The sequence below is a fragment of the Salvia splendens genome, unplaced genomic scaffold (assembly GCF_004379255.2).
Source record: "Salvia splendens isolate huo1 unplaced genomic scaffold, SspV2 ctg231, whole genome shotgun sequence".
Taxonomy (NCBI): domain Eukaryota; kingdom Viridiplantae; phylum Streptophyta; class Magnoliopsida; order Lamiales; family Lamiaceae; genus Salvia; species Salvia splendens.
In genome coordinates, this window is record NW_024598868.1 from 25,219 (window position 1) to 36,679 (window position 11,461).

General features: G+C 35.3%; 1 protein-coding gene across 1 annotated transcript; it reads right to left on the reverse strand.

The window, feature by feature from the left end:
• Window positions 1-7,692: 7,692 nt before the first annotated feature.
• LOC121789404 (probable pectinesterase/pectinesterase inhibitor 59) lies at window positions 7,693-10,542 on the reverse strand. Its single transcript, XM_042187878.1, has 2 exons — window positions 9,637-10,542; window positions 7,693-8,431 (listed from the first exon to the last, which is right to left on the reverse strand). Exons 1-2 carry the CDS (start codon window positions 10,535-10,537, stop codon window positions 7,737-7,739), a joined length of 1,596 nt encoding a protein of 531 aa, XP_042043812.1. The 5' UTR covers window positions 10,538-10,542; the 3' UTR covers window positions 7,693-7,736.
• Between the last annotated feature and the right edge of the window lie 919 nt (window positions 10,543-11,461).

The following is an 11,461-nucleotide window of genomic DNA, read 5'->3' on the forward strand; positions in this document are numbered from 1 at the left end:
TCCAATTCGTCACCAATAAAGATCCTTTACCCATTATAAATAAAATCTCAAATTATTAAAGTTTCTTGGTGCTTTCTCTTCTTCTTTTATGACTACATAACTTAAAAAAAGTAATTCAAAATTTGAACTAGAAGCCCTCTGAAGATCCTTCAGGAAGATAGGAAGAAGCTTTTAATGTTAGGTTTCATTAATCTCAGTAAATTGTTGTTTTTGTATTATTAATACTAATATTTCTGTTAGCCGTATTTTTTTGAATTCGAGTATATGAGACAATTCGTTTCAGTGGAAAAAGGGATCAACAGTAAATTAAAACCTACCAACCAATAGGAAATAGTCTACTCCAAGACTTCAATAAGACACCAAAAAGGGACAATAAAATATTCATTAGTCCCTTGTAATTAATTTTCTAGTCTTTCTTTTTGTGGGTTTTTAATGACTACAAAATGGAATATATTAACTCTCAAAGCAATTAAAAACCCCATGTGTCGAAATGGGGAAAAATGGACCCCTATCAACCCTAGATATCTATGTTAAAATTTGTCCCTACCAAATTCTTGTTCATCACTAATGAGCCAGCAACATGGGACCCAAATGCGCACGGTGCATACTTGATTTGTTGTGGGATTTTTTAATTTTGATAATTATGCCCATAAATACTTTGTGTGGTGACAAATTACTTTGGTGTTTGTTATGTGAATCATTGTAATTAATTCTTGTCCTATCTTTCATTTATTTTGAGGGTTGTTAGCTTGTTAACTTTCTCAATTATTACCACCATCATTGTCCCACCCATCTCGTCCCCTCAGGTTAAAATCCTTATTTATCTTTTAATTTCTTACACAATTCAATGTCACAAAAGTTTTACCAAGATTGTATTTCTATCCAACCGTGTTTGTAGCACAATTCTTGATCATAGGATGCTAGATATAACAACCTTCTTTGTCCTTGATCTTAATCACATTATCACATAAATTACCACAATTAGAAGAAGAAAAAAAGGAAAAAAACAAGAAAAATCTTACTATAATTTTACACAAATTTGGTATTGAAATAGGTAAGATAAAAAAAACAGAGGCATCAAGTGAAAGATGAAAGTATAATGTATAGATGGTCCAAAGGCAATAAAAATTTGGTATAGATATTCCCTCTTTCATCATAATGAACATATATTTGCATGACATCATTGAAGTTACCAGATGCTTCTTCCTCGTGAGCTATACGCCTCCCGCTCCACCACCGACTGTCATCATTGTACCCCGTTATGTCTAAATATATAAGTATATTTTTCATATATTATTATTTGTCATCATCAAGTACTTTTCATCACTATGTATTTTAAAAACAAGTTCCAATATTATTCACTTAAGCTGACTATAACGGAGCTTCAGCCTGTTGGATTATCCCCGTTTTATCATGCATTAATTTACATAATAATTAAATCTCAATTAAGTAATAAAGCACTTAAGAATTTACTAATATTCACGATACATACTCGCACAAAATTATAGCAATTGAAATTTCATTCGATAAAATTATATCTAAATGCTACTATTAATTTCCACAACTTGTACACTTTTTTTTTCCTCCACAAATAGAATTGAGAGAGCGTAATTTAGCCGCTAGAGAAGCCGGTTTAATTATTTAATTAGCGAAGCGCGCCGAGCTGCGATGAAAAGTGGAGTAGTAATTAGGAAATAGCGACATATGGTGGTTGTGGTGGAAATAACAATTAATGAAATGTAAGTTGAGTAATCAGTAATACCAATTTAGTGGTCCAGCGTGACATATTTTAAGCTTGTTCGGCTTCAATTAAGTTGCCAATGGCGTTGCGTTCCATGTGTTGTCTTATTTGTAATTAATTACTCTAATTAAAAATCATATCCTCACTAATTTAAATCATTATATTATCATAGATGCAATATAGTAATTGATAACTTTCACATGGAATTAAGAGGAACACCGTTTTATATTTACTTTAACAGATCAGTGCGCTCTGTCCACTGTTATCTAATTATCATTTACATATCCCTCTATGAAAACAGATCCCGTGGATAACATATATTTATGACATAAAAGTTTATAAAAGAATTGAAGATTGGAGCATGATAAAAGTATGAAGCTGGAAATAAATTGAATTTTCACAATATATATTTATCCGCTAATGAAATTTGCTTATAAAAAGGTTTTTTCTTCAATACAATTTTTAACGTCTCTTTAATTTATACTTTAAAAAAATGAAATTGTGAATAATGAACCTTATTTATAGCTCAATTTAAAAACACACAAATGCATAAACTGCAATTAGATATGGAAATCTTGTTACGGATGGAATTTACTGTCTAATTAATTTTTGTGTCGCAGACTCCCATTCCATATACCACTTTATTTTGAACAACTTATGATTTGTTTTTAAGTTTTGTACATTTTGATTGTATATTGTAACTATTATCAAGACTATATTGTAGGGTATATATATAATTTTAGAAAGTTAATTTTTTAAAATAAATATTAAGTTAATAATTAAATTGTAGCTAATTGACTTATAAGATCCAATGATTCACTTTTTATGTCCCACTTTACGTACCATTTTCAGGTTTTCATATTATATTTTTAACTGAGAGCTCCTTATACTTATATTTTTTGTCGAATTATTGTCAAGGCGGTTACCAAGCCCTCGTCAAAAAATTTATGTTTTGAACAAGATTAAACGATTTAAAGCTCTACCAATTTGTTTATTAAAATTTAAATGTAACAACTTCGAAATTTGTTTAGTAAAATAAACTTAGCGAATTAATACCATCAACATATGATTGCTTACCCACTAACGGCATAAATGATTGTTGGGGCTCTTAAGTCTAAAATGTCATGAGGAGTTCGAAGTCAGGCTACTCATGTGGCGTCGGTCTCTATTTACAAATTCATAAAACATTAAAATTATTTGAAACTCCAAAAATGTGATGTACCAATTACACAAAAAAATGTGAATAATAATAATAATAATAATAATAATGTAGTGAATTTAGTTATTTTTCTGAAATTAGTTCACATGAAGATTATAATTTCACATGCATTTATTCCAATTGACTGGATGGACCATATAATAAGACAAGCTGCTGCAGGTGTGAGATGTGTGTAAAGATAATCTAACTTCTAGGAACACTATACTAGTATATGTTGTTTTTTGGCTCTATTGTATGTATATTAGTAACTTGTTAATGTTGCAAGTAATATAATATATCTAAAGGTAATTAGGTAATTAGGTAATATAATCTTCATCTATATATGATAGTAGCGCATAACAAAGTACTAGCAGATAGATCTACTGGGCCTGTTTGTTAATAACATTAATATAATTGAATTTTTTGGTGCTAATTTGCATTAATATTTATATACAGAGAAATTGCTTCTCCGTCCGGAAAACAATAAGAGCAACTGATGTAGTAAATCGAAATATAAAAATAATCTAGAAAAGAAAAATAAAAGAGTAAGGAGTATGGTAGCTTTCCATTGACGAAGGGAAGGAGCAAGGCAGAAGTAGAATAGTGTTAATAGATGAGGTGACAATATTTGATTGGATGGATTTTACGCCAACCAATAGGATTGCGGGATCCGTCCTATTTGAATGGACCCACCACCAACCTCGTAAGCTAAAACGGTGTACCTACTCCAAACCCAGTTCTCCTGCATACAAGGAGGCCCTCCTTTATTTTGGCTGCCTATTGGCCCACCCGCTATCGCTTTGGGTGTTTCCTAAGTCAACAACTAAAGACCAATATTCTCCTATAGTATACCACTCGTATTCTCTCGATTCTAATTAAATTGACTCGTATTCCTTTTCTGATATCTAAACTAAATTGAGACATTTTCTTTTTTAAAAAAATAAATAAATAAAATCCAATCATTTTTACTCTATTTCATCACATACTTTACTCTCCCTATCTTTCCTACTTTATTAATCCCATTTACTTTTCAACACAATTTTTAATCTATGTGTCCAAAAATTTTGACTCAACTTAGTTGGGACGGATGAAGTATATCACAACGTTATATATACTTAACCCAAAATTATACTTTAATGCTAAAAGTACTAAAAATGTAAAGTTACTGTTTTTAGTGTGAAAATAAACAAACTCAATAAAAAAATAAATTAAATGAATTTTTGGCCCTTATCATCGAGATGGGAAATGAAGGCCGTGAGCGTGGACAACACCGTCACCAGGATGGTTGGAAAAAGTCATTATGTGTACGCAGCTCCAAATTAGTGCATGCTTTGTGTGAATCTATATGCACGTAATTCCTAATTGAGATTGTTTAATTGAGGCGTTCAACGTATCAGGGTCAGGGAGCATAGATCAAATTTTTGTTGACGACAATAAGAAGTTTCCTTTACAAACAATTGAGATTATTACACCATTCCCCACGAAAAATAAACAATAACGGGGTTGAAAGTAGAAAAGAATCGAAAATGCTATAGAATATCTAAAACAATGAAGTGATAAAATGGACAAGGGATTCAAAATCCGAATACCAGAAGGATGAGCCCAAACGCGAACCAACTGTGCCACAATCTCCGCTTATCTTAAAACATACACTACTACTTCTACTACACTCCATAGGGAACTAAATGGACTTCCATGCACAAGAGGCAATGGCACTCACATCCTATAAGGGTCAGGGGCTTAAGCCCCTATCCTATGGAGTAGGAATTTTATTTTCTCTACTTAAATTTTATCAAAATTATCCAATTTCAAAGGTTAGAGACGCTAAAATTAGAGAACAAATGAAGAATAATTGTTTTAAAAATTTTGTTTGAGAAAAGAAGAAAATATCAAAATGGTGAATAGAAAGTAAAAATGGCTTTCATAAATATGGGGTACTGTTTTTAGTGTTATTAACGTGTACTAGTATTGAAAATGTACTAATTATATAATTGGTATGGTTTTATATAAGATTATGTATATATCTATTTGACTATAAAAACAGGTCTTAATAAACTCTCCACCAACATCACATTCCCTATTGTGACTCCACCTCTTCGCTTCAAATAGGTATACTACAATGAATTCTACGATGAAAATCCCAAATTTTAATATTTCGATATCATGTGGTGAATTGTGGTGAAGCAAACCATATCCCACATCGGAGAATGGACAAGAGTTGCTAGCATATAAATAGGCTATCCCAACTCCATTAGTATAGGGGCCTTTTGAGGAGTACCCCAAGAGCAAAACCGTGAGGGCTTTGCCCAAAGCGGACAACCATTAATAAGTAGTGGATATATATAGATGTGATTTTGTTTACTGTACTTTCTGAATATTAGATCGATGTAGCAGTGAGTTTAACATGACATTTACTAAAAAACTCATTTTATAAGGGCACAAAATCAGAGACACAAATACTTGCACTGAATATCTTAATTACTTTGCTTGTCTGGGATGATTTTATTTGCATCATTTACCTTAAGATACCAAAAATGAGGATGTTTTTTCGAAGCACAAGTGAAGTTTTAGACCATCCACAACGGGTCTCGCCGGCGTCTCGCGTCTCGTCTCAGCGAGACGAGACCCCGGCGAGACGCGTTGCAGCCTCCATCTCGTCCCGTCTCGTCGCGCGTCTCGTCGCGCGTCTCGACTCGGCGAGCCACGAGACGAGCTGTCTCGCCACGCGCCTAGGCGACGTGGCGCAGCCCGGCGTCGTGCGTGACGCCCACTCGCCGGCCCGCGAGTGGGCGTCGTCACGTGCTGACGCAATAAATATTTTTTTTTAAAAAAAAATCGAATTTAAATAAAACAAAAAAATTTTGTAACGGTATTATTACCGTTTTTTTGTTTTTTTTTATATTTTTTTTGTTTTTTATTAAATTTTTTACTCTATAAATACTCCTAAACCCATCCTCATTTACACACAACTACACATCTATTCTTCCTATCATCCTCATTTTATTTTGTGTGTTTTTTTATTTTGTGTGTTTTTTTTATTTTGTTTTAATTTTAATAAAGTGTGTTTGTTTAAATTGAATTGGGTTTTAAAAAAAATTATAAATTAAATTGAATGAATAGTAATTAAGAGACGGTATAGAGACGGTTAAGAGACGGAGCGTTGCAGGTTCCGTCTCTTAGTTAAGAGATGGAGGCAAAAAGGACAGTGGGGCCCTCAAATAGTGCTCAAATAGTAGTTAAGAGACGGTTTAAGAGACGGTATAGAGACAGCGTTGTGGATGGCCTTAGAAGAACCAATTAACATCCTTAATCAAATAAAGAATATCTTTAATCATTGTTTTGGAAGCAATATGATTCTTCAACAAAAATAATCTGCATAAATCCGAGTCGTTGCTCTAGTTTTTCAAAAGTAGCAATTGATAAGACTACTTTTTAAGGCTTATTTGAAATTATACTGATGAAACAGTTAAAATGTTATAATGGCATTCTAGAACACTAAACAATGACGTATTCAATTAACTTATTCATGTCATTTTTCCTTTTCTCTAGAGAAAGAGTCTGAATAGTACGTGTTGTATGTTGATGACATGAGTATGTAATTCGCCTTCTAAAACTATTAACTGCTTGCAAATGATGTTTAAAAAAAAGGATATTAATGCCACTTAAGCAGGTTGACAAACCAACACTATAATTACTAGGAAAAGATGTGGAATGATGAGGGTCTAAAATGGCTAAACAAGAGTGGGGGAAAACTATGGCATACCTAAACATCGTGAATTTCAAGCCAACGCCATTTGCAAGTGTCAGCCACCATCATCAAATCTATACTCATCACAACACATCCATTCAAAAGCATAGTAAATCACGTATTACTTTTTACTTTTAAAAATTCAGAATATTTAACAAATGAAAGTAGTATGGATGACAGGACATTTCCCTAACGAAATATAAGAAACGCCAATATACTTTGTAACACTCCAAACAATAATAATTGGTCTTAAACAAATTATAGTAGTAGTATAAAGATCGAAAAATAACAATTCAAATTAGAGTTTTAACGCAACAAAAGAGTATTAATATGATTTTTCAATTTTCGTCCCATTCAAACGTATGTTTATATACATATGTATTTTGTTATGAGTATATTAATATGATTCTCGTGTGTACTCAGTGACATGAAACAGTCTTTGGTTTCAAACGACTAACTATATTAAACTAGTCATATTGTTTATAAATCATTAGTGGAATTGGAACAAGAAACCTAATTATAGTAATTTAGTCAACGTCTAATTAAAAGGATTGCATATCAATTTCTTCTGGTGCGTACCTTATTAATTAATTGGGCTGAGCCCAATTAACAATCCAGTGACTCCTAGTACGAGATTGTGTAGCCCAGCCCAGCCCAGATTGGAGTAGTTGAATTGTTGTGGACAGCTTCTACTGTGCATCTTTATTTATTTATCATTGATTTATGTCTTTTCTTAACTTCATTTAATAAAAAGCTTAAATAAAAAATGATTTATACATATAGTATATGAAATATCAATATGGAAGTTGCTTCTACTGGAATACTGATAGGGAATTGAAACAGTGGCGTATCTATATAATTTAGATATACAATAAATAGCAATAATGTACAACAAAAGAAAGATAGAGGGAAAACAATTCCGATGGAATGAACTTTGATTAATAAATATAATGTCATAACGGTATGACATGTAAAAAACTAAATCACTAAAAAAATAACTAAATAAATAATGTCCACAATGATAAGGCACAACGTGCATATATAATGAATCACAACCCGGCCGTAAACGGTACGCCAGTAGACGGCAACCACGCCCGACCCGCTATGAGGCTCCCAACCGTGAACCGCGACGCCACATTCGTACCCGTAATGATATGGTAACCGGGCCACTTGACCCGCTTCCTCGTGGACCCGCCCGGCCCGAAATTCTTATACTCCCCGTAATACAAAGTCGAGAGTGCGAAATCGGAATCCTCCCACCTCGACCAGCCCTCCGGCACCACGAAGCCGTCGATGAAGCTCTTCATGATGACGGTGCGGGAATACTGCTGCCACGGCCGGCCCAGATAGGTCTTGAACGAGCCCACCACGGGTTTGAGATCAGGCGCGGGCATGATCCGCGAGTTGTGGATGGATATGCCAGTGTTCTGGAACGGGTCGCCCCGGCCCTGCGCGGTCACCACGTTCGCCTGGCCCCACAGCGGCTTTCGCACGTAGATGATGCAATTCTGGAAGACTACGGCCGCGTTGCCGAAGATGAAATCGATGGTGCCGTAGATGTAGCACGATTTGTAGAATTGTCGCTGCGCGTGGACGAAGAGAGTGTCCTGATACCCCTCGAACCCGCACGCGTAGAACACCGACAAATCCGAGGCCGACCGGAGTGCCACCGCCTGCCCTCTCTGTGGGCCCGCCGTGTTGCGGAAGGTGATGCCCCGGGCTATGAATCCGATGCCATCGATTCCTAATATAAATTTACAAACATTTTCAGTACTAATCCAATTATCCAAGTTAACTAGTACTCCCTTACCCAATTATCCATTTTGGAATGTCTATTAGTATTAATTTTCTTATTTCAGTGTTACTTCACATTCCACTAATTCACTTTACTCATATTTAATTATAAAATTTGTAGCATAAAAGTGAACTCATATTAACTAACTTTTTAAATGTACTTTCTCTACATTTTTTCAAAACTCGTGTTGGATTAAAGTGGGACATATAATTAATGGGTGACAGGGGAGTATAATTTTCTTTAATGATGAGATAGTAGTAAGTGAAGTAAAGAACTGTATGAATTCAACGTAAAGAAATAAGTTTCTATAAAACTATCTACGTTTTAGTTGGAGCATCTTGTTAGGTAGCTTCAAAGATATGATGATTCAAAGGGAAGTTAGTATTATGACCTTGGACAAGAAGAAAGGTATAGGGTTTTGTGGTATTGAAATTTGTGCGGTGTACATATTATATTAGCATAGTGAACTTATTCATATAGTACTAGTTGTTTTCAGATCAAGCAGAATCTCATAAATGTCAATTAATTTAGTTTTTTTTAGATGATTAATTCCTATTGGTTTATTCTGAGAACTGTACGGTTAATAGTTAATACTCTAATGCGCGCACAATTAATGTAACATGCATACTTTCAGTTGAGATAATTAAGAAAGTGGGAAAAGAATTTTTCGGGGCAGAAGCTATATATCACATTACATTACATGTCATCCCATTGAATAAAATAAAATCCCCTGTTAAGTCAACTGTTTATACATGAATTGTTATTAATCTAGACAAAGACTCTGCACATATATGGATAGAAAAATAACAACATCGCACATGACTCTAGTGCAGCACAAATATTTTATATACTGGAGTATGAACTTGAATATTAAGACTTTCATTGTACTAAAAATATTTTATACTTGCACTGTTGATAATAATTAATATTAATAATTATGATCATGAGTTCAATTTAACTTGTTTTAGTACGAAAAGCACGAATTAAAGATAATTAAATAACCTAATTCACTATAATATCATTAATTTAGAACTACTCTTAACAAAAATAGTCACAGTTGCACATGTAATTTAAATTACTTTAAAAGTTAAATTTAATTATTAGGTCAATTAATAGTAGTATTAACAAAAGCTAAAAATAAGGACGAAACTCACCGACGGTTGCAGAACTGTAAGTAGTGAAGCCGGCAGAGACGCTCCGGCTGCCGGTGATGACGGTGTATCTGAGGCCATCTCCAACCAGCATCACCTTATTCATCGTCCTGCTTATCAGAATATTCTCTCTGTAAACCCCTCTCTTCACATACACCACCACTCTCCCATTCCCCACGCGCCTCGACGTCGCGTAGTTTATCCCCGCCTGGATCGACTTGAACTGCCCCGTTCCGTCCTGAGCCACGACCACGTTCGCCCTCGTCGCCAGCTGCAAATCCTGCAGCATCTTTCTCTCCCGCCTCGTCACCCACGCCGGGAACCCGCCGCGGTGGGCCGTGCTCGAGTTGGTGTCGAGCAGCGCGTTGTTGGTGGCGAGGCTGTTGCTGATGAGCTCGGAGACGTTTCCTGAGAGGATTGGCGAGTTGAACTTGGTCACGTTGAGGTCGTTGGAGCTCCGGCGGCAGATCTCGATGTTGGTCAGGGCGGTGCTCAGCCACGTCTGCGCGTCGAAGTCGGTGAAGCTAGCGTTGGTCTGGATGCTCTGTAACGTTGTGTTTAGTTGGTCGACTGTGTTCTCGATTAGATTGTTGCAGTCGCGGTAGACTATTGTCCTTCGCTTACTCGTGCAGCGCATCTTGCTTGCCAGGGACTGGACGTCGGCAGCCCTCTCTAGGGCGGCCATGATTGTCATTGTCCTGAAATCCTCCCGTGAATTGGGGTTGAACCTGGCCGGGTCCCGGCCCATGAAGTAGTTGCATGGGCTTGGATGCGGCGTGGTGCTGCACCACAATGCTATGCCAGTGCTGTTACTATTACCGTTACTTGTAACATCACTGGTATATACTATTAAAGGGAAGAAGAAGAAGAAAAAAGAAGATAATAACATGGAATTTGAGGCCATGGTGATTAATTAGGGTGGTAGCATGAAAAGGGAGACTGAGGGAGGTCTTAAAAAGATCTTGAGTTTGTTGGAGGGTTGATGACTTTATACAAGTAAATCATGTTGTGACAGTTGGAATTGTTTGAAAAGGAGGGAATGGGAGAGTTCAATTGAATAATGAATTTGAATGAAATTTCAATGATTTGTCTTTAAAATGAAGAGATCCTTGTTTCATGGATCACGGCCATTACACTCAAGGTAAGGTGGAGAGAGAAATGTTTTGCCTCATCATCGTGTCAGGAGCCATTAATTGATTGGAACAATTTTGGAGGGAGCATTAATTTGTTGGAAATGGCTGGGAATCTATTTCTAAAGTCCTGTGTGTACTATTATTGCAAACTTAATTCTCCTGTCTCGACCTAGTATTTTAAACACCTTGTGAGATCATAGCTGATGCATAAAATCAAAGTTTTATTGCATATTTGCAGGGGCAAACCAAAATCTCTGCTGCCCTAGTATTAATTCAAATTTTGAAAGTTAAGGTTTTTCTAGCCATATTTAGTGGAAAATTATAGTACTAATAATTAATACGGAGTAATTTTAACTATAGTATTGGAATCTGAATTCCAGTCGGAATTATAGAACTGACCGACATCTCGTGTAAAATGAAATTATGCATAAAAGTCATTTGAAAACCATATTTAATAGATAGATCTAACTCTTCTGTCTGCAATAATATCTTTCGTGCATAATTGTGATTGCAATGATAAGATTTAATTATAACACTAAGCCATTCTTGATGCCCAATCTTCTAAGTTGAAAATGATGTTGCTGACGTAAATCTTTGGCGATTTGAATGATTTAGTAGTACCACTTTTGTGCATGAGAAATTTATATATAGACTTATATCGCTTCAAGGCTGAATTGCTTAACGATATTCGCGCG

Bases quoted from the DNA above. Each gene is read 5' to 3' on its own strand.
- LOC121789404 (XM_042187878.1), bottom strand. From the start codon at position 10,537: ATGGCCTCAAATTCCATGTTATTATCTTCTTTTTTCTTCTTCTTCTTC. The intron at 8,432-9,636 runs GTGAGTTTCGTC...AATTTATATTAG, and splicing joins TTACAGTTCTGCAACCGTCG to GAATCGATGGCATCGGATTC.